This window comes from Musa acuminata, chromosome BXJ2-5 (assembly GCF_036884655.1).
Source record: "Musa acuminata AAA Group cultivar baxijiao chromosome BXJ2-5, Cavendish_Baxijiao_AAA, whole genome shotgun sequence".
In the NCBI taxonomy this organism is placed as follows: Eukaryota; Viridiplantae; Streptophyta; class Magnoliopsida; order Zingiberales; family Musaceae; genus Musa; species Musa acuminata.
In genome coordinates, this window is record NC_088342.1 from 35,100,227 (window position 1) to 35,125,426 (window position 25,200).

At 36.5% G+C, this 25,200-nt stretch overlaps 1 protein-coding gene across 3 annotated transcripts in view; it reads right to left on the reverse strand.

Annotated features, from left to right (window-relative positions):
* Positions 1 to 24,935, reverse strand: part of LOC135584149 (uncharacterized) — a 60,573-nt gene extending 35,638 nt beyond the window's left edge. Inside the window, exons 1-2 of one of the 3 annotated variants that reach the window (XM_009419778.3) lie at positions 24,571 to 24,738; positions 21,435 to 21,549 (exon numbers count right to left, since the gene is read on the reverse strand). In XM_009419778.3, coding sequence (XP_009418053.2) covers positions 21,435 to 21,536 — 102 coding nt within the window. In that variant the 5' untranslated portion in view covers positions 21,537 to 21,549; positions 24,571 to 24,738. Of the gene's footprint in view, positions 1 to 21,434; positions 21,550 to 24,570 lie in introns of all 3 variants that reach the window. The other 2 variants (XM_065109196.1, XM_065109195.1) reach the window with 2 other exon arrangements.
* Between the last annotated feature and the right edge of the window lie 265 nt (positions 24,936 to 25,200).

Consider the following 25,200-nt stretch of genomic DNA (forward strand, 5'->3'; position numbering starts at 1 on the left):
TAAGTTTTATTAAGTTTTATTAAAGTTATTTAATACTGTGATTAGTCATTTTAATGATGATTTAATCGAAATTTATTTAATTTTATATCAATTCAATGTCTTTAATACCTATTAGGGTATTTGTCATGTTTATAGTGTTAAAAGAGAAGTAATTAGTAAAAAATTAACTATGTTAATCATATAATTAGTGTAGATAAATGATGATTTTATCATAATTTGAATCATATTGAATTAAAATTACACATTTAATGTTTCTTTTATGTGTTTGACATATATATGATGGTAAAATAAGTTTAATTATGTTTTATTAAAGTAATTTAATACTACGATTAGTCATTTTAATGATGATTTAATCGAAATTTGTTCGATTTTATGTCAATTCAATATCTTTAATACCTATTAGGGTGTTTGCCATTTTTATAGTGTTGAAAGAGAAATAATTAATGAAAAATTAACTATGTTAATCATGTAATTAGTGTATCTAATGATTTTAATACTTCTTTTTTGCATGTAACATATTTATGATGATAAAATATGATTAGTTATGTTTTAATAAAATTATTTAATGTTACGATTAGTGATTTATGATCGATATTTGGTCAATTTAATATGTTTATACTTTATAGTTTATTTGATTTAAATTTGGTAGGATCATGGCATCAAAGGAACAGCCACATTATGATGCATGGGTTCATGCCTGAAAGATAGATAGAAATTGTCATCATTGGCAATGTATTTATTGTGACTACATTGGTAAGGGTGGAGGAATAACTCAGGTGAAAATGCATTTGGCTGGTGGGTATCCTGATGTTGCAAAATGCAAGAATGTTCCAATGGATATCCGTAAATTATTTCAAAGCAAACTTCAACAAGCAAAGGAAGATACATTAAAAAAGAAGGCAAGAGTTGAGGAAGAATATTATAGGGCTACACAGGAACCAGTTTATGATCGGTATGAGGGTTGCGGCGATCAAGTCGACACGGATCTCACAACTGGGATTCATGCATCATTGGAGCATCAGTATACGATCGATGAAACAATGAGGCATCGACGACCTGACTCACAATTGGAGCATGGCAGTGGTAGTGGAATCCAGAGGTCAACCAACATGAGGCAACCAACTGCTCCTTCTCAGTCAGGCCGAACTAGTAGCATGAGGTATGGTGGACTCCGTGGTTTTATAAGAGGTCTTGGCAGGAGGTCCGCACCAGATATTGTTGATACTGATCCGCAAGCCTATCCCCCACAAACAGCGAAACAGACACGAATTGACGATGCATACACAAAAGAAAAAAAAAACGGGATATTAGGAAGGCAATCTCAAAATGGTTCAACTTCCATAGAATTCCAGCCAACACAGCCCACGGTCCATATTATCAGAGCATGATCTCTTCTATTCAAAAGTCTGCACGGAGATCCAACCTCCAACACCGAAGGAGATTTACGGCGTGTACTTAGATGAGGAGGTGGCAGAACTAAAGGATTGGATCAAATCCTTCAAGAGGCAATAGGACGAATATAGGGTGACATTGATGTGTGATAGTTGGTGTTTCATAAATCTGTTAATGCTTTTGAAAAGATCCAAGATGCAAACTACATTGAGAGCTTGATGGACACTAATGGTAGAGGAGATTGGACCACAGTATGTTGTCCAAATAATAACCGACAATGGAGCAAATTTCAAAAAGGTCGGTTTACAATTGATGGAAAAAAGAATAACTTTGTTTTGGACTCCATATGTAGCTCATTGCATAGATCTAATACTGAAAGATATTGGTGAGTTGGATGCAGTCAAGAAATGTGTAGCTTGAGCACAATCAATTACAAAGTTTATATATAATCATCATTGGGTCCACGCTTTAATCCAAAAGTATGTAAACAGTGAGATACTTCGACCTGGAATTACTCGGTTTGCAACCAATTTTATTGCATTAAATCATTACAACAAAAAAGGCATGGCTTGAAGGCAATGGTTACCTCACAAGAGTGGTCTGAATCCAGATATTCGAAGTTGAGCGATGGAAAGAAGATAGAAAAGTTCAATCTTTCCTCTGGATTTTGGGAGACTACGTCAGAAATCATAAAAGGTGTAGAACCACTTTATATTGTCCTCCGTAAGGTCGATATGGACAAGCGTCCACAGATGCCGTATCTTAAATATATGCTGATTTCAGCAAGAGAGGAGGTCAGGAAAACATTTAAAGATGATTTTAAGGCCGACCAAAACGTACGAATCATTGATCGTCGGACCGAAGTTCATATGGATCAAGATATCCATAATGTAGATAAATTTATATTCAGAATAATTTAATTTATTATTATTTAGATAATAAAAAATCATACTAACAAAATTATGTTTTACAGTATATTATCTAAACCCGGCAATTCAATATCGATATGCTCTCGGAACGCAAAATAATTTTCTAACGACACTACGAAATGTTATATATCGACTCTTGCCAAACATTACTGAGGCAGCCGATGCTCTTATGAAGGGTCGATTATTTCGAGAAACAATTGGTTCATTCTTCGAAGTTGTAGCTGTATCGTGTCGTTACACTATGGATCCTGGTGAGGAAAAGTTATGCATATTGATTATCAATTATATTTAATGTTAATTATTTGTTGTGCTAATAAAATCTTATTTATATCTTTTTGCAATCGAGTGGTGGCTACAATTTGGAAGGGATGCGCCACATTTAAGGAAAGTTATCGTTCGTGTACTTTCACAGACACCAACATCTAGTGATTGTGAACGTAATTGGTCAACGTTTGCATTGATTCATACGAAGGTTCGCAACAGACTCTCCTACATACGGTTAAAGAAACTAGTATATGTCCATTATAACATGCGGCTAAAATTGCGATGTGCTGAGTTAGATAAGGAGGCCAAAGGAACCAGATAATGATCCCATTGACCTCCAATTCTACAACGAAGATTCAGAGCCAATGTTAGATTGGGTTGAAGTAGTAGAGAACCAAGAGGATCCTCTACTTGATGAGGCGGGAGATAATCAGCGTCCTTCACGTTTTATCACCAAGGCAATAGAAGAAGCACAACCTCAACAGGTGAAAAATCCCCCTCGATTACAACGTGGTAGGAGTCAAACTGCTCGAGGAACTACCGACACCGAACGGTCACACTCGTCCGCCCAGCGTGCAAAGGCAAAGGGGAAGGCAGTAGCATCAGTTGCATCATTGGAAAGAATCGAGTCGGGCGACGAGACACCTTCACAATCACATTCAGCAACTCGCTTGGTCTAGAGACATGACAGCAACACGGACAGCAGTACCTCGACAGATGATGGCGGTGATGCCGGGCAGTCGTTAGTCTCGTCTACACAACTTGAGGGTGGTGAATGGACTGAGGAGCAATATTTTACACATGTCACTCAAGATTCAGATCATGGAACTCGACAAGGTACTGGTCAAGTTTATGCGCGGAAGGGGAAGGGGAAGGGGAAGGGGAAGGCAGTGGATGAATATGAACAAATGCGACAGAGCATACATGATATAGACACAAAAAGAGGCTCATCGTATTCACAGTCATCGTATTATGGAGAATCATACGGGCAACAACAGTATGGTGATAGTTGGTTATCCTTCTCTGAACAACAGTATGATACAAAACAACAGATCAGTAGCGAAAGTAGAAGCTCTGACATTCATCAATATATGTCTCAAGAGCTGTCTTGGACAAATATAATTCATAACGGTCAGTCTACGATCAGCACCACATTGATGCATCAATGGCATACGGTGTATCAATACACTGTCATGGGATCAATTTCATGATTGGATCCAACAAACGTATCATATTGATATGCAGATGTATCGGATCGAGGACCCCGATCCACCACCCGTGGAGGCCCGTCGTTCGTTTGGTGGTAGAATCAACAATCAGGTATATCTACATATGTGATTATTTAATTCATTTAAATCTTAAAGTTTATATTGTAACAAAATAGTCTAACAATTCAAATGATTTTTTTGTAGATATTTCAATCTATAACGAGCTGAAATACGAACCTCGAACAAGACTACCTCAAAGCCCGAAAAAGATATGTGATACTATTCTTACCTAATTTACATTGATTTTGCTAAACTTATACTATTACTATATTTATTTGTAACTTGAAAATCCTATCCTAACTTTTTTTTTATTTTCAGGTATTTTCGGAGGGTTTAACGGACTGAAATCAGGTGTACCGCTCGATACACCTCGGTGTACCGCTCGGTACATCGTACCATACCGTACCGAGCCCAGGTCGAAACACCGGTACGGTATTACGAACCTTGAGATATATATATATATATATATATATATATATATATATATATATATATATATATATATATATAACAATATACCGCTCGGAATACAATATCGTACCGTACTGAGCTAACGTCGAAACTCCAGTACGGTACAAAATTACGAACCTTGAATACAACCATAATTTCTCTACTCCGAGAAATCCTCAACAAAATATAGTAGAAAGAAAAAATAAAAATTTACAAGAAATGACAAGAACCATGTTGAACGAATATAGCCTACCCAAATATTTTTGAGCCGAAGCCGTTAATACAATATTCTATGTCATGAATAGGATTCTAATAAGACCATTACATTCCAAAAATCCTTATGAATTGTGAAATGACAAAAAACCCAATGTTTCATACTTTAAAGTTTTCAGTTGTAAATGTTTTATCTTGAATGAAAAAGATGCCTTAGGAAAGTTTGATGCAAAATCCGATGAAGGCATTTTTCTTGGTTATTCTTCTATTTCAAAAGTCTTTCGTGCCTTTAATAAAAGAATCTTAGTCATAGAAGAGTCTATTCATGTTGTCTTTAATGAAGTCTCCGAATTTAAGAAAAATGAGTTTGATGATGATCTTAATTTTGATGCTTTGAATTTAAATGAACCCTCTCCTCCAACTAGCAACTTGGATACATCTTCTTCCGAAACATCCTTACCCATGGAATAAAAGTATATAGATATTCATCCTAAAGAGCTAATCATAGGAGACACATCAAAGGGGGTTCAAACTCATTCTTCTCTTAAAAATTTTTGTGTCAACGCCACTTTTCTTTCTCAAATTGAACCAAAATGCATTGACGAAGCCTTGAAAGATAATTCATGGGTTATCGCAATGCAAGAAAAGTTAAACCAATTTAAGAGAAACGAGGTGTAAAAGCTTGTTCCGAGGCCAAATGACCATGTAGTTATTGGTACTAAATTGGTCTTTAGAAACAAGCAAGATGAATTTAATATCGTGGTTAGAAACAAGGCTAGATTAGTGGCCAAGAGTTTTAACCAAGAAGAAGGTATCGATTATGAAGAAACCTTCGCTCTTGTGGCAAGATTAGAAATCATAAGGATGCTCTTTGCCTATGCTAGTAGTAATTATTTTAAGTTATTTCAAATTGATGTTAAAAGTGCTTTCTTAAATGGCTTTATTTTCGAAGAAGTGTATGTTGAACAACCACCTGGATTTTAGAACTCTTTTTTTCCTAATCATGTGTTTATATTAACTAAAGCTCTCTATAAATTAAAACAAGCCCCGAGGGCTTGGTTTGAAAGACTTAGCTCTTTTCTTATCCAAAATAATTTCTCTAAAGGTAAGGTCGATACTACATTGTTTATTAAAAATTTTGAAAATGACTTTCTTGTTATTCAAATTTATGTTGATGATATTATTTTTAGTTCTACAAATGAATCCTTATGCGAATCGTTTGCTAAGAGTATGAGTCAAGAGTTTGAGATGAGTTTAATGGGTGAACTAACTTTCTTTTTAGGCTTACAAATCAAACAACTTAGTAATGGTATTTTTCTTAGTCAAACCAAATATGCATTATAATTGCTTAAACGGTTTAATATGGATAGTTCAAAAGCTATCAATACTCCTATGAGTACCTCCACTAAGTTAGACATAAACAAAAGTGGAGAAAGTTTTGATCAAAAAATTTATAGGGGTATGATAGGAAGTTTACTATACCTTACCGCAACTAGACCGGACATCATGTTTAGCGTAAGACTTTGTGATTTCAATCTAATCATAAGCTATCTCATCTTAAAGTCATTAATAGAATTCTTAGATATTTTAAAGGAACCCATAATCTAGGATTATGGTATCCAAAATCCGAAGACTTTGAATTAATTGCTTATGCTGATGCGGATTTTGTTGTATGTAGAGAAGATAGAAAAAGCACATCCAGAACATGTCAATTCTTAGGTCATGCACTTGTTTCTTGGTCTTCCAAGAAACAAAACTCGGTTGCATTATCCATAACTGAAGTTGAGTATATAACAGCTGGTGCATGTTGTGCACAAGTTGTATGGATGAAAAATACATTAGAAGATTACAATATTCACCTTAAGAATATTCCCATAAAATATGATAACACAAGTGCAATATGTTTAACAAAAAATCCAATTCAACACTCTATAACTAAACATATTGACATTAGGCATTATTTCATAAGAGATCATGTTAATAACCATGATATATCTTTAGAGTTTATTGATACGAAACATCAATTAGTCGATATCTTTACAAAACCTTTAAATAAAGAACAATTTGATTTCATTAGAAGAAAATTTGGGATGTTAAATTGTCCGAATGCATGAATTTGTTGTACTTTCTCAAATTTTTTTAAAGCTTTCATGAAATCCGGAATATTAATTTACTTGGTATCAAATTTACTTCATACCCTTGCTCCATCACTTAATGATTTTTGATACACTTAGTCCCTTCACTCGTGGAATTCATTGACAAATACATCTCTAACGGTTTTCACTCTTGCGAATTTTTAATGAGAAATGGATTTGATTTACGAAGTTTTATTCATGAATTTCTTTCCCATGAATTCTTCCTTACTCTTCTCATGAAAGAAGAATTTTATAAATTTTTAGTATGTGATGATCACTTGCAAGAATGGGGATTTGATTTTGTATGGATATCTTGATCCTTTTCATGAATCCCTTCTCCTTGTTGAACTAGAAGCTTGATTCAATGAAAATCATTTATTTTCATTTGACTTAGTTCAAATCCTTTCATGAATTTAGTTCTTGATAAATTCCTTCCTTACCCTTCTTCTTCTTCTTCTTATCCTTATGGCAAAGGAAGAAAGAAACCTCTACATCTCAAGAAGAACCAAAAAACTTTTGCGCATCTAAAGTAAAAATGTTAGCTTATCCAAAAGTAGTTATCATACAGAGTTAGCTTATCCAAAAGTAGTTATCGTAAATGCTTGAATGCTTGAAATATGATTGGAATCGCAAATACTTGAAACATATCAAAATGTATTGCATATGCATCGTAGATAATTGAAATGTATCATGAATGCTTGAAATGTATCGTAATGTGGCATGGATACTTGAAATGTTTATTCTTAAAATCATGCTTGATTTCGTATCAAAATAATATATGTCTATCATTATGATGAGGTATGTAATTTATCATGCTATTTACAATTGATATCATGCCTCGGAATGATGAATTATCATCTTTTATCGAAAATTGAATCTTGCTAAATTTCATATTGAAATTTGTATCATACTTGAAAATGATGATTGTCTATCATCATTCTAAATTAGACTTAAGAATGGATGTCATGCCTTGACATCATTTGTATTGTGAGAAATACATTGTATCATATTTTGAGATGGTAAATCATGATTGGTATCATGATATGCATATCGATAAGTTTAAATGCATAAAACTTATCGGTTTGATGCTTGAATTCAAAGGCCTTGAATTCAAGAGTGTCTTTTCTCAAGTATGGCATATAGTAGGGGTAGTTAAGGTTAACTCCATCATCAATTTATTATCATCAGAAAAAAGGGAGAGATTGTTGAATCTCGAATTTTTATGATGAAATCAATTAGTAAATTATTTGATCAAATCTAAATGTTGAGAAAAGTGTACAGGATTAACTACGATAGCGATCAAGGAAAAAAGCAAAATGAAGTGCCGGAGTCAAGATCGAGATTTCGTTAGGAGTTTGAGAGTTCATCGAAAGTCAGAAGGTTCGTCAGAAATGTTGCCGGAATTGACCGAGAAGAAGCTCGTCGAAACTCGCCAAGAAGATCGTCGTGAAGTCCAGGAGCTTGCCGGAAGTCCGCTGGAAGATTGCTGAGAGATCGTTGAAAGTCCGCTGGAAGATCGCCGGAAGATACCTAGACTTACCGGGCTTATTTCATTTAGTGTATGCCTTAAAAATCGTAGTTAGCACATAATTAGGGTTAGGTTTGGGAGGTAATCCCACTAACTCAATTAAGGGCCAACTAGGCCCGTAATTGGATTAGTTTGGGCCGGATTCAAAGCCCAACCAGGTTACTGGACCTTGTCTGGCGGTGGACGATGGAACCGCCCAGGGAACGGTCTCCCAGGTAGTCTGGGCAGTGGTACTGCCCAGACTGAGCGGTGGTACCGCCGACAGTTATTATTGCCAGGTGGTACCTCCGAGACTCTGTTAGGCGGTGGTACCGCCAATACCCTAAAAACCCTGGATGAGACACTTCTAGGCTCCAATTTTAAAGTCACTGGGGCCTATAAATGCCCCACCCTTTTCTGCATGAAAATGCAACAAAGTACAATCAAAGTGTGAAAAAAACTCGAAGTGTTGGGGTGTTAAAAGTGTTGTAAAAGTGAGAAGAGTCCTCCTCCCTCTCTTTAGCTTTATAATCATCCAAGAAGATGTGTGAGACTTGTAAGGGTTATCTCCTAAACTCGTGAAAAGGAGAAAGCGTTGTAAAGAGGTGGTTGGTCTTCGCCTATTGAAAGAGGACCATTGGTAGACGTCGGTGACCCCAAAGGAGGAGGAATCGGAAGTGGATGTAGGTCACAACGACCGAACCAATGATTTAAAAAGGCGCTCGGGCGCTCGCCTAGGCGCTCGGACGAGGCAAGGCGAGGCCCAAGCGCCTCGCTTCAATTTTAGGTGGTGCGCTTCAAAGAGGCGCCGCCTAAGCGCTCGCCCGAGCCCAGGCCCCGGGCACTTCGGGCGAGCGCCTGGGTTAAACCAAGCGACCGAACCAACGGTTTAGGTCTGGTTCGGTCTTCGGTGCTTTAGTTGGTTCAATCGAACCAACCCTAACCGTGCTCGCCGTTCACGCTGCTCGCTGTCGTTGTCGCCGCTCCTGCTCCCGCTGCTTGTTGTTGCCGCTGCCACTATTGCCGCTCTCGCTGCCACTGCCGCTGCTCGCTTTTACCACTGTCGCCGCTCGTCGCTCCTGCAGCCGCTGCTGCTGTCGCTGCCTTTGTCGCCATTCGCCGCTCCCCCACTCGCTACTACCGCTACCGCTGCCACTGTCGTCGATCGCCGTTACCGCTACCGCTGCTGCTCCCGCTTTTCTCAGCACCCTCGGTCTTCCCTTACACTCTTCTCTTCTCTTTCGCTTCTCCTCTTTTGAAATCGAAAATATACTGTTAACAGTATACAGTATATTGTTAAAAGTATATAGTATACTGTTATACTATATACTGTTAACTGTATACAGTTTAACACTATTATTTTGATTTTAATACTATTAATTTTAATATTATTAATTTTTAACGCCTCATTTTGCTCGGGCGAGCGCCTAGCGCCTTAGGCGTTTTTGGACCATGGAGCCTAGCGTTTTTTAAATCACCGGACCGAACCACTATAAATCTCGGTGTATTCATTCCTTACTGCTTAATCTCTTTATTGCATTCAACTTTACTTTATTACAAACTATCCAATCCCCTCTTCTCTACTCATTCAAGAAAAACAAAACGGTTTTCGTCAGAATCGGATTTTATCGTACGAAGATTTTCAAACCGACGTAATTTTTCCGCTACAATTTTTCCGTTGCACTAATCCCCCCACCCCCCTCTCTCTTAGTGCCGCTCTTGATCCTAACAGGTAAACATGATGATTTTCATAATTAAGATCAAGTTTCACCAGTTTTAAATGAAACACACTTTCAAAGGCCATTCAGAAAAATTATCTATTGATTTGAATTTTCAAAAATTTCCATCAGAACAAGACTATTTCGTACACTAATCATGGAGGTGAATAGCAGTATAGCACAATGCAGCAATTTATCATCTGAATCTTGCAGGCAACCAATTCTGCTGACCTTGTTGACATGTTTTGATGTACATGTTCTACATGTACATGCCATGGAATGGCATGCATCAAAAAGGCATGCATGATAATGTAAAACATGGTTTGATGTATTCGGTACCAAACCGATGTCAGTCCTTGGTCAGACCCATGTCAGCATGTGCCATTGAACTTTTTTAAGATGTGAGCATACGTGGTGTCATAAGGCACGTGCCAAAGTCCATGTAAGCCAATCAATGATCCTCCTCTATCCAATCGGCAATGCATCTCTCTATCTCACGATCTCATTAGTGTGCCTCCCCCTCTTCCTCATTCTCATTGTCATTCTCCCTCTTTCTCCTCCTCCCTCGTCATCCCGTACCAAGACTTCCTAATAACACTCCTTGCTTTTCCCCCTCCCCTCTCCTTCCCTCCCACTGTCATGCTCTCTCCTCCTCAGCCAACATCGCCCCCAACCGAGCCTCTATAAATCCAATGTTTTTAAAAGCACTAGGTGCCAAAAGGTGCTAAGATCCCAAAACTCCCACGGCACTAGGCGCTCGTCTAAGCGCCTGCACAAGTGAAGCAAAACGCTCCAAAATATTAAAATTTAGAAAACATATATTATGATTGATAAATATAATAATAAAAATAAAAATGACAATATGATTTCTACTAATAGAGACCTATGCTAAACAAGTTTCTAACTAGTGCTAAACAATTCTACCAAGCTCGCACCTCAACCCAACTTCACTCGAGCATTCGTCCGAGGTGCCCGAGCGATGCTTCATCGAAACGCCTCGCCTGGAGGTTCTGCGAGGTGCTTGGGCCTCGCCTTGCCCAAGCGCCTTTTGAAAACAATGTCTATAACAACCCCCTCCCTCTCGTTGTCACTCTCCCTCTATCTCCTCCTTCATTGCCCTAATGAAACCTCCCCTCCCATCCTCTATAGTGCCACTCTTTGCTTCTACCTAGCAGAGTCACCGGCCCTGTCAAGCCTCCTCAATGGTCCCCTACTCTCCACTAATTGCTCTCTTCTTTTTCCCAATAGAGTTGCTACACTCGACAGCTCCCACCCCTTGGCTTCTTTCCCTCACCCTTCTCTCTATCCTTATCTCCCTTGACTTGTTCCTTTGACAACTCTACTTTGTCCAATACACCCTCTGTCCTACTCTTCTTCTTTCTCTCTCGGATAGCCCCCATTTGGCCTTCTTGTACAATAACAAGTTCGTACAGTCCCAACTATTTTTGAATCAGCTATTGATATTTGTGTTAGTTAAGTTAAGAGTATTTAAATCTTTATTTATAGTCTCTATTGAAGTCTTTTATGGTTCACGAATAAGAACATTTCATATTTCTATCTTTCTTGATAACTCCACATATTCATCTCAACATTCTAATATAAGCAACACAAACTATTTATGTGTTGTTTCCTAACACTGTCTAATAAAACTCCATATTATCTATGTTAATTAAGTTAAGAGTATTTAAATCTTTATTTATAATTTTTATTGAAGTCTTCTAAGGTTCACGAATAAGAACATTTCAAATTCTTATCTTTCCTAATAACTCCACATATCCATCTCAACATTCTAATATAAGCAACACAAACTCTTTATGTGTTGCTTCCTAGCACTATCTAATAAAACTTTTCTTTTTAATCATATCATACAAAACTTATGATGTCCTAGTCATTTTAACCATCTTCTTTTTACTCGATGAATAATTTTTCAGCAATCTCACAATCTTGTAGAATAATTGATCCAAGATACTCATTTTGTTTAATGAAACTTCTTGTCCATCCAACTTAATTATATCCTCCAATCTATTCCTAGTATTATTAAAATCATGGTTCGCAATACCGACGCGTACCGCTTGGTACAGGCAGTATGTACCGATTCGACAAGGGATCGGTACACAATCTACCGGGCGATACTATAACCTAACCCTGTATCGAGCGATACGAGGTCTACTAGGTGGTAACGATCGAAATTCGACCATTACCGATCAAGGGCTAAGATTGCCCAATTTCAAACGATCAAATTGACCGTTTGAATAATAGGAAAGGGTTTTTAAACCCTTTCCTCCTCACTCTTTTTTCAACACATATCGCTCTCTCAATCTCTTTAACTCTCTCAAACTCATTCTCACTCGTATCTAACAATTCAAATAATTTATTTATAGATGATTCAATATTAACAAAAGGACGGTCTAGAATGTACCACAAAGCTACTCTTCAAAGCTCAAAAAAAATGTCACTACTCTTTCCTAATTTAGATTATTTTTGCTAAGATTATACTAAATTTATATTTATTTCTAACTTAAAACCCTAATCTAACTTTTTCTATTTTTCAAGTATTTTTGGAGCTATTTTTTATTTTTTTTGGGCATATTCGTCGATACACTAATACAAACCAAAATTACAAACCTTGATTAAAATTACATCATATATATTCGGTTTCAATCCTATTTAATCTAAAAAATTTAAAATTTAAGAATTACCTCCATAACTTAAGTTTTGATATATAATTCAACTTAAAACCAAGAATTGAAATATCGTACCGTACCGGAGTTTCAATGTTCGCTCGGTACGGTACGATACTGCACACAAAGCAATATACCATTCAATATATCGATCGATATATATATATATATATATATATATATATATATATATATATATATATATATATATATTTATTTATTTATTTATTTATTTATTTATTTATTTATTTATTTATTTATTTATTTATTTATTTATTTTTATTTTTTTATTTATTTTTTTTTTTATAAAAGGCGACGTCGCCTTTTCCTCTCCTATGCGGGGTGACGTCGCCTTTTATAAAAATATTTATATTATATATATATATATATTCTCCGTCTGATAACGAACGGTCCGTGTACCGATCAGCTGACGGACCGATACGTACCGCCCGGTACGGGCGGTATTAGCGAAATTTTATACACTACGAAGGTCCATCCCTATGTTTTTAATTTCGAATAATACCGCCCGGTACAAGTGGTACGTACCGGTCTGCGACCGCCCGCTACTAGGCGAAACACTGAATATAACCCGTATCTGATAATACGAGGCTATATTGGGCGGTAACAATCAAAATTTTAACCGTTATCACCCGACACAGGTCGGTAACGATTGAAATCGATCGTTACCAACATGTAACAGTGTTCCAACGGTCACAATGACCATTGGAGCCATTTCTCATGGGTTTTTAAACCCATCCTCCCCCATATTTCACTCCATTTCACTCTCACTCTCTTAAATTACATTAAATTCTTTTTTTTCTCACATTTGCACTCTCCTAAACTCTACAAAATAATGATTTGTGAATTGAATCGAGACTAATTTGGGAGGATTAAGAGGAAGAACCTTTTAATCAAGAAGTATGTATTCTCTTTCTTTAATTAGAGAGTAATTAAGATCTTTAATATTATATTTAGTGTGTTTAAATATTGATTAATTCAAAATTAGACACTTAATAGGTCAAATGTTTATATTTCATACATATTAAATATTGGAAGATATTTATAATGGAAAAATATGTTTAATTAAGTTTTATTAAAGTTATTTAATACTGTAATTAGTGATTTTAATGATGATTTAATCGAAATATGATCGATTTTGGATCAATTCAATATCTTTAATACATATTAAGATGTTTAATATATTTATAGTATTGAAAGAAAAGTAATTAATGGGTAATTAACTATGTTAATCGTGTGATTAGTATATTTAATGATGATTTCATAATAATTTGATGTATATTGAATCAAAACTACGTATTTAATATTTCTTTTATATGTTTCACATATTTATGATGGTAAAATAAGTTTAATTAGGTTTTATTAAAGTTATTTAATGCTGCAATTAGTCATTTTAATGATGATTTAATCAAAATTTGATTGATTTTAGGATAATTCAATATTTTTAATATCTATTAGGGTGTTTGACATGTGTATAATGTTAAAAGAGAAGTAATTAATGAATAATTAACTATGTTAATCGTGTGATTAGTATATTTAATGATGATTTTATCATAATTTGATGTATATTGGATCAAAATAACGTATTTAATATTTTTTTATGTGTTTCATATATTTATGATGGTAAAATAGGATTAATTATATTTTAATAAAAGTATGCTGCGGCTCGTGGTTTTTTATCGATATTAGGTCAATTCAAAATGTTTATACTTTATAGCTTATTTGATTTTAATTTGATAATATCATGGCATCAAAGGAACAATCATATGATCATGTATGGGTTCATGCCCGAAAGATAGATAGGAACCGTCATCATTGTCAATGTATTTATTGTGACTACATTGGCAAGGGTGGACGAATAACTTAGGTGAAGATACATTTGGCCAACGGGTATCCCGATGTTACAAAATGTAAGAAGGTTCCGACAGAGATCCATAAATTATTTCAAAACAAGCTACAACAAACCAAGGAAGATACATTAAAAAAGAAGGCAAGAGTAGAGGAAGAATACTGTAGGGCTACGTAGCAACCAGTTTATGATCAGTATGAGGGTCGTGGCGATAAAGTCGACTCGGATCTCACAGTTGGGATTCGTGCATCATTGAAGCATCGGTATATAGTCGATGAAGCAATGAGGCATCGATGACCTGACTCACAATTGGAGCATGGTAGTGGTAGTGGAATCCAGAGGTCGACCAACATGAGGCAGCCAACTGCTCCTCCACAGGTAGCCCAAACTAGTAGCATGAGGCATGGTGGACTTCATGGTTTTATGAGAGGTCTTGGCAGGAGGTCTGCACCAGATATTGATATTGATCCGTAAGCCTATCCCCCACAAACAACAAAATAAACACGAATTGACGATGCATATACAAAAGAAAAGAAGCGGGATATTGGGAAGATAATTTCAAAATGGTTCAATTTCCACATAATTCTAGCCAACATAGCTCAAGGTCCATATTATCAAAGCATAGTCTCATCTATTCAAAAGTCTGGCATGAGAATCCAATCTCCACCACCGAGGGTGATTCACGACATATACTTAGATGAGAAGGTGGCAAAACTGAAGGATTAGATCAAATCCTTCAAGAGGCAATGGGACGAATATGAGGTGACACTGATGTGCGACAGTTGGATAGGACCAACAAGAATGAGTATCATCAACTTCCTTGTTTATTGCAATAGAAGGGTGGTGTTTCATAAGTTAGTTAATGCTTCTGAAAAGATCCAAGATGCAGACTACATTGAGAACTTGATGGGCACCGTAGTAGAGGAGATCTCACCACAGTATATTGTCCATATAATAACCGACAATGGAGCGAATTTTAAGAAGGTTGATTTGTAATTGATAGAAAGAAAAATATTATTTTGGACTCCATGTGCAGCTCTTACATAGATATAATCATCATTGGGCCCACTCTTTAATGCAAAAGTATGTAAACAGTGAGATACTCCAACTTGGAGTCACTCAGTTTGCTATCAATTTTATTTTATTAAAGTTATTACAGCAAGAAAGGCATGGCTTGAAGGCAATGGTCACCTCATTAGAGTAGTCTGATTCTAGATATTCAAGATTGAGCGATGGAAAGAAAATAGAAAAGTCCATTCTTTCCTCTAGATTTTCAGAGACCGTGGTTGAAATCATAAAAGGTGTGAAACCACTTTATATTGTTCTCCGTAAAGTCGATATGGACAAGTGTCCAAAGATGTCGTATCTTAAATATATGTTGATTTCAGCAAGAGAGGAGGTCAAGAAAGCATTGAAAGATGATTTTAAGGCCGACCAATACGTACGGATCATTGATCGTCGAACTGATGTTTATATGGATCAAGATATCCATAATACAAGTAAATTCATATTCAGAATAATTTAATTTATTATTTTTTATATAATAAAAAATCATATTAACAAAATTATATCTTATAGCGTATTATCTAAACTTGGCAATTCAATACCGGTATGCTCTCGAAACGTAAAATGATTTACTAATGGTACTACGAAATGTTATATATCGACTCTTGCCAAACACTACTGATACAACCGATGCTGTTATGGAGGGTCGATTATTCCGAGAAATAGTTGGTTTATTCTCCGACGTTGTAGCGTATCATGTCGTTACACTATAGATCCTGGTGAGGAAAAGTTACACATATTGATTATCAATTATATTTTATGTTAATTATTTGTTTATTTGTTATGCTAATAAAATATTATTTATATCTTTTTGCAATCGAGTGGTGGCTACAATTTAGAGGGGATGCACCATAATTAAGGAAGGTTACCGTTCGTGTACTTTCACAAACGGCGACATCTAATAGTTGCGAACATAATTGATCAACTTTTATATTGATTCACACGAAGGTCTACAACAAACTATCATATAGACGGTTAAAGAAATTGGTATATGTCCATTATAACATGCGACTAAGGTTACGATGTGCTAACCTGGATAAAGAGCCAGAGGAACCAGATATTGATCCCAACGACCTCCAATTCTACAACGAAGATTCAGAGCCGATGTTAGAGTGGGTCGAAGCGGTAGAGAACAAAGAGGATCCTCTACTTGATGAGATGAGAGATCCTCAACGTCCTTCACGTTTTATCATCGAGGCAATAGAAGGAGAAGAAGAAGCACAACCCCAACAGGTGGAAAATCCCGCTCGATCACAACGTGGCAAGAGTCAAACAACATCGAGTCAAACTGCTCGAGAAACTACAGACGCCCAACAGTCACAATCGTCCGCCCAGCATGCAAAGGAAAAGGGAAAGGAAGTAGCATCAGTCGTATCGTTGAAAAGAATCGAGTCGAGCAACAAGACACCTTCACGATCGCATTCAACAACTTACTCGGTCCAAAGACATGACAGCAACACAGACAGTAGTGCCTCAACAGATGATGGCAGCGACGCTGGACAGTCGTTGGTCTCGTCTACACAACTTAAGGGTGGTGCATGGACCGAGGAGCAATATTTTACACATGCCACCTAAGATTCAGATAATGAAACTCGATAAGATACTGGTCAAGTTTATACGCGAAAGGAGAAGAGGAAGGCAATGGATGAATTTGAGCAGATGCGATAGAGCCTACATGATGTAGACACAGAACGAAGCTCATCGTATTCATAGTCGTCTATTATGGAGAATCATACGGCTAACAACAGTACAATGATAGTTGGTCATACTTCCCCAAGCAACAGTATGATACGAAGTAGCAGATCGGTAGTGGAAATAGAAGCTCTAATGTTCACCAATACATGCCTCAAGAGCCGTCTCAGACAAATATGATTCATAACGATCAACCTACGATCATCACCATATTGATGCACCAATAGCATACGATGTATCAATACACTATGTCGTAGGATCAATTTCAGAATTGAGTCCAACAAACATATCATATTGGTATGCAGGTGCATAAGATCGAGGACCCTGATCCACCACCCGTGAAGGCCTGTCATTCGTTTTGATGGTAGAATCAACAATCAAGTATATCTACATATGTGATTATTTAATTCATTTGAATTTTAAAGCTTATATTGTAACAAAATAATCTAACAATTCAAATGATTTTTCTGTAGATATTTTAATATTTATAGAAAGACAATCTGTAATAGATTGAAATACGAACCTTGCACAAGGCTATTTCTCAAAGCCCGAAAAAGATATGATACTATTCTTACCTAATTTACATTGATTTTGCTAAACTTATACTATTACTATATTTCTTTCTAACATAAAAACCCTATCCTAACTTTTTTTCTATTTTTCAGGTGTTTTCGGAGGATTTTACCCCTAATTAGGCGTATCGCTCAGTACACCGTACTAAGCAAAGCTCGAAACTTCGGTACGGTACGAAGTTTCAATCCTTGAACTCCATCCATTATCAATAGAAGAAAGTATAGACTTAATACGAATCCTATCCTAATAGGAAACTACTAGACAATTCCTTATAGTTTATAACTTTATATTATCACACATTTCCTTAATAACGTGTGGATACACCTTTCTATTCAAAAATCCCACAATAATAAATCTCTTAAAACTCATTGTAGGCTTTCTATACATCAATAAAAGCCATAAGCAAATCTTTCTCTCTATACTTCTTCACTAATTGTCTTAATAAATAAATAACTTCTATTGTTGATAAAAAAGATGCACCCAAGACACGATGTTCTTGCCAATACAAGGTTAAGGGATGATCAATGTATGCAACTTTACCTTCAAATATTTAAAAATAATGTTTTCATAACTCAAGCTGGTCTCCGAGGTCATAAAGGACCAATCTTATCATTGTACCAAACAAGGTTCGCTGTACCGTACCGTACCGGCGTTTCGACCCGGGCTCGGTACAATACGGTACCGGTGTACCAGGCGGTACATTAGGGCGTACCGAGCGGTACACCCTGGTGTACCAAATATTTTTTTTATTTTTTATACTGTAGCAGTGCTACAGTATAGTACTGTAGCACTGTAGTGGTACCGGGCGGTCCGCGTACCGATAACCTGTCGGACCGATACGTACCGCCCGATACGGGCGATACGCTTCGGTACGGCAAACCTTGGTACCAAGACCCGCCCTCAAAGATATTTATTTCAAATCTTATCCTATTTTCAATAACTCTTTCTTTAAATTTCATAATGTAACTCATGATATTAATTTCTCTATAATTAGAACAATCTAACATGTCATCCTTGTTCATATAAATTAATACTAAAAAGTTCTTCCTCCCTTCATGTGGTATCTTTCTAATTCTCAAAATTTTGTTAAATAAATTACTTACCTTGGTCTACTAAACTTTTTCAAATCTCAATAGAGATCTTACTAGGTCCCACACTCTTAGCGATTTTCATCTTTTTTAAGACATTTTTTTTATATCACTACCTTTAATTTTTCAAACAAAACTATGATTATCAAATCTAGCACTATTATCTATCGTTAAAGTTAACAAGTATTCTTTGATCTTCATCTTTAATTCATGTAATATTACCTAAATCCTTGCACTTTCTTTTTTTGACTTTAGCTTTAGTAGTAATGTAAAATGTTAAATATTGTTTGTTAATTATTCTTGAACTATTGATGTTAATGTTCTTTTGCTTTGTCTTTTTTATTAAATTTGAACAATTTAACATTTTGAGGCCTTATAGATGGTTAAATAAATGACATATGATATCTTAGCGGTGATAGGCATTTTGGAACCTTGATGCCTTTTAGCGCCTAACTTAACACCTTGATAGGCCTTTTAGGGTCAAACACCTCTAACAGCACTATTTATTTTACAAGCACGTTAAATATTGTACAATATAAGATGATAATTTTTTCTGCTTAATCAATTACACAACACCAAAATTAGAAAAAAAAAAAAAAAAAAAAAAAAAAAAAAAAAAAAACGCCCCTCAGAATACATCAATTTCAACTTATAAAATGCAAGATTAATGTAAGGCAAACACTTTGAAGTATATTGATGTTTCAGAATCTGCCTTGAGCCCTTTAAAATCCTTGTGAAAGCATCAAATACAGTCCAAAAGCAACATGCTATCGAGTTATTCTTTGTAACATAAACCTACATGGCATCCCACCATATTACTTACAAGTCTCATCAGAGCAAACAATAATGAGACTTGGATGCAAATCCATCAAACTATACCTCAATGGCTCAATCCACATAAAGTTATATGTGATACCAAGGTAACTTAGTTGGCCCATTAACTTAGATGAAACAAGCCATAACCAAATAGGACTATAAGAGCTAAACTCAGCTTACTCATAGTAAAACTCAAATCCACAAATACAAGTTTGTATTTTGATAGCTTTTTCTTGTGTGATTATTAGGTATCAGATAAGTAGACCACACAAATGTTTGGAAAGTTTATGTTCTATAATTTCATGCATAGATTATTGTTCCATATAATCCTATCTCTTCGATTAGGGTACATGAACTTCAAGAAATATATGGTTTTTTCTCTAATGAAAGACATCACTATCCTCAAAATTACATGATAAATAAAACCTACTTAATTGAATCTGAATACTCTATTAATTGCTTTTCTGTTTATCCTCACAAATTCATGCTTTAGTGTAAAAATTTTAAAAGCAAATAGTGATAAGAAATTTTGCCCTTGTAGTAATAAAAAAAAGATGAATTATTTTTCTCATTGCCACCAACAGCTATTTGATATGGATTATGAGTATATTCATAAGAAAATAAATTAAAAAGCAAATTTAAGATAAAATCAATAAAACTTCTAACCCTAATATGCTTCTCAAGCAGCTTTGCACATCGCCGCAACCTCCACTTCTCACCATGACTAACACCTCCGCTTCTCACGCAGCTACGACCTACCTCCGCTTCTCACCGCGACTGGCACCTCCACTTCTTACGCAGCCACAAACTCCACTTCTCACCGCAACTTCTCACTCACAGATGCCTTCACTTCTCATGCAGTCATGATCTCCGCTTCTCACCATGACCAATGCCTCCGCTTCTTATGCAACCACAACCTCCACTTCTCACTCACTGATGCCTTCACTTCTCATGCAGTCACGATCTTCACTTCTCACCGTGACTTGCAAGGTTTCGCTATACACCACCTCCATGTACGACTTGTGCCCTAATCACTTCATGGATATGCCTCCTCTCCCTCTTCCTCCACTATCTGGTCTTCTTCCTTTCTTCTTCTTCTTCCTCCTTCCTCCTTCCTCCTCTTCCTCCAGCCGCCCTTCCTCTTCTCCTTTTTCTTCCTCTACGAAACACTAGTACATACTAGTGTACCTACACAGTATGTCAGTACTGACCGGTATGTACCGGTCCAACCAGATCATCGAAACGGGTATGGTACCCGAAACGGTGATCCTTGATCATAACAGCCCAAAAAGGTCATTGCAATTATTAATATACCAGTATCTAAAACCTTGGTAGAGAAAACCTAAATTAAGAACTACAGAATGATTTGTGCATCCACAGAGAACTACCTAAAGGAGGGTGGCTCTGCTTTGCATCAGCCAAGCAACTAAAACACAACAGGTAGTGCTCCAATCTAGGTAGGCATGGGCCTGTTGTATCTGCCAATCTCTCACCTCAGCTAGCAAGTTGTGGGTGATGATGACATATATGGGTCCCCCAACTGCCCACCAGTAGTGGCAGATCTCACTCCTGTATTTGATGGTTTCATCAAGAGACAAGACTTCTCCCTTAAAAGCCTCCTAAAGTGGTATAAATGGACAAATGCTTGCTTGATATTGTCCTTAATTGCATATAACTGCATGTATGCTTAGGACATCAAACTATTTAAGCTGCTTATAAAAAAAACATTTACATATACCTTGTAATCCAATATGCAAAACTATTTCAAGATCTAACCTTGCAACGGAACCAAGCACTTCGGTAGCCAATCATAAAGCTTTTAGACTCAGCCTCTTGATTAACTCTGAAAGGCAACTGATGATCTAAATTGACACTCATCTGTATGGTGATCCTGAATTGTAATCTCAGTAGTTAGTTGTCAGAATTGTAATCCCAAGTAGTTAGTTGTCAGAAGTTTCTTCTTATAATCAATAGTGCTCCCAAAGCAAAGATAAATTACTGGGAACATTTTAGAAAAACAATGTACATATGAAAAATATGTTTACTTTAACAGGTCAAAATGCAATTTATTCAATGGAACAGATTATATAAAACCTCTAAGATATAATAAAAGAGCAAAATAATGGTTTTTGAAAAATGAATACATGAGGAAACTAAGAAGTAGCACAAAATGTTAATAAAGTAAAAGGTTCTTTGTTGGAAGTTGGCTACAAGCAAGTTCACTCTTGGAATGGAATAGCACTAGAATACACACCATGAAGCCTTCCAACACATGAATGCATAGAGAACTATTGCCCTATGCAATGACGCAGCTTTGTGAAGGAGTTCCACATTAATTACACAAAAAGTCTCATCAAAGCTGTAATTCATTTGACATTCTATGTATTCCATGTCACATAATACATCATCTGGCTCAAGAGATTAGTTGTCATTAAATGAATGTGCCAGTTATACAAAGATAGATAAAGAATGAATTTACCATTTGGACAAACAAAAAAAGGGAAAGAAGAAGCAAGAGAAAGTGAAAAAAACTGTTGAAAGATTTATTTCTATAAAGAGTAAAGTAAATACAGACAAAAGACAAGTTTTCACTTTCTCAGATGTCCAAAGAAAAACATGTAGAGTAGCAAGCTTTCTGGTCCTATCCATGTAAGCACAAAGTCAAAGTTTTCCTGTTTGCAATGGAAGCACCTATACCAGTTGTACTCTTTAATTATAAGGGATCGATGAGATATGTAACAAAACTACTGCCTGATTTTACTGAGGATATTAACCTTCAGTCGATAGAATTGGTTGCAAATCCATTCTTACAAGTTGTAAAGATAAGACTCCTAGCTGACTTAAGGACACCGTAAATTTACTGAACCTTGGATCACCTAGATAATTAATCTACTCATTCAATGTGTCAAGATAATTCAGGATCACATGTTCCCATTTCCCCATCCAATTTATAACATTGGATTGGAAATAAACAACCTTTTCACTAAGCTAAAAGCAATTGAACTCTATAAACCCAATTTTCACTTTAGAAAAGAAATTTTATTTGTTAATAATATACCCTGTCATTGGTAACACGCGTAGAGTCATTTCAAGGAGGCAAGGGCAACCTTCACAGTCAATAATGTCATAGCTTCCTTTTCAATTGATGAATAATCAACAAAGGTCGCATGAGATGTCCAAGATGTTCTCATCACTAATGGGTTTCTCTAGGCTTAGCTTCGAATGTGAAGAACTACCAACCCAACCCTCAATAGTGAAAGAGGAATTCAGAAGACTTAGATTAAGTTCAAAACCCATTAAAAGAACCTGAGACCAATTTGGTCCCACCATTACTTTTTGAAGGCCTCCTATCCCTTTGAAATGTTATCAGAAGATATATTAGCACTTCATTGGGTTTTAAAGAGCTTTACACCTAGTGGTAGGGTTTGAAACCCCTTTAGCATAATATGTAATTTAAAGTGTCCACCGCATACCAGTCATAACACTTGGATGGGCTTATTGCCTTTAAAGGAACCCATGAAGAATAGCACCAAATTTGGCAACAAGTGGTATAAGAACACTCACATTAAACCAACAACAAACGGATTTTTCTCAGATTTGCTGACCTTTAGATGGAGATCAAGATCATTTGGAATACCAAAAGGTATCCAGGAATACAAACTTGCAATAGAGGTATTCCTAGCCTAAAATTGGCTCCAAGATCTCCAACACTAGGCCCACAGCCCATAGAGACCTAAAATCTGACTAGATAAATAACTACTAAGAGGGTGTCAAGCTATCAACCGTATTTATGACTCCTCAAAATATATTCCACGAGGGAATCTAGCTCTTGATTGAGCTGTTGAGTACCTTATAGTCATCAAACTGAGTTTTAGGACTTCTCAAAATATATTCCATGAGGGAATGTAGCTCTTGATTGAGCTGTTGAGAACCTTCTATTCATCAAACTGAGACTAAATTATTGGATAAACATGATCAAAAAAGGAAGATGAGTCCTCAGCTAGTCTAAGAGGCATCTGCAACCCACTAAAACCAAGTATGTAGCACATCATTCTTTGCACATGGCCTTAGTTTGGTCATTCAACTTATCATGCAAGTGTGAAGGAGCCATTTATAAGATGAAGTGGATTATGACAGAAACTACAGAAAAAATAAGATATTGAAAGTATGATATTGTGGTATCATCAAGAGTCATCAGAACATGTTATGGAGTGGAAACCTTGTTTTGGGGGACATAACTCTATGTCCATGACCTTGCTTTTCTGTAATTGAAAATATCATGTGGCTATGGAGGAACTGCTTATAGGTTTTAGTAGATGACATGGTAACAGCAAATTTCACCGAGGTGTTATTGGAATTAGAAACAACAAGTACGAGCCTATAAGAAGGTAAACACATGCCCTCCATTCTACAGGCAAACAACAAGACTTCAAAGAAGCAATTAAAAAGTTAGTAGAAGCTTTGACTGATATGGTTTATCAGCAATATGCATACTTGCATATCATGGAAGCTTTTTAAAGCTTCAAATAATTCATCACTGTCCATACTACTCGAAAGAACGACTCATGGTTCGTTTAACCGACCGATGACACGTTTTCTTGAACCATACAACCAATTAAACCAGATAAAGCAGGGTTTTTGCAGTCCCCCGACATGCAAGCACTGGTAGAGCCACAGGCAGCCACTTCTTGGCGAAGGTAGAACGGCCATTAATAGCATTCCCGGAAGACACGAGAGAGATGAGGCAAACCACCGAAGCGGCCGCTCTGAAAACTGTGGCCACCAGCGCAGACATCGGCGGGACAAGAGATGCAGAGAGATAGGAGGGTGACAGCGGCAGTTTTGGAGGGGTTTGGTGTACATGTAAGGTTTAACATCAGAGACAGAGAGAGGAGGAGGAGGAGGAGAGTACCTGAGATGGAGCGTCGACGCGATCCGTAGGGCAAGACGCGAACGCAGAGGTAGATGAAGGAGCACCGTAATTTGCAGCCGACGGAGGGCGTGGACAGGGGGAAAGAGGGCGGACCGTTGAGAAAGGGGGTGAGGGAGATTGATGAGGGATTTGGAGATGGAACGTCCAAAGACTCGAACCAGTAAAGCGGGAGAAAGAGAGGGTCAATACAAATAGCAAAAGAATCAACCAAACTGGCATTCATTGTGGCTGAGTATGATCCGAAAGAACAACCCGCGTTCCCTTTCCCATGAATATTTCCGATGTCGTTTTGTGGAAGTGTAGAAGTGGCATTTTATTCCTTTTTATTGTAACCGCCTCTGATACTTCTACATCACGCCTCTAATACCGTGGAAGAAATTTGGGGCGATTTATCTGAAAACACAGCCTACACCGCTTTTTAAATCACAACAATTTTTGTCAGTCAGTGATCACTCCCTTTAAGTTTTTTATAGTTGTATTCAAAAGATCGAGTGTCGATTTTAAAAATAATTAAATCCAATAGTACAAAGAAAAGGAAGAATAGAACAATTAAGATCTAAAATTCAATAAAAAATCTTTAAAATTTCTGACGTAGCTTGAAAAGTATGA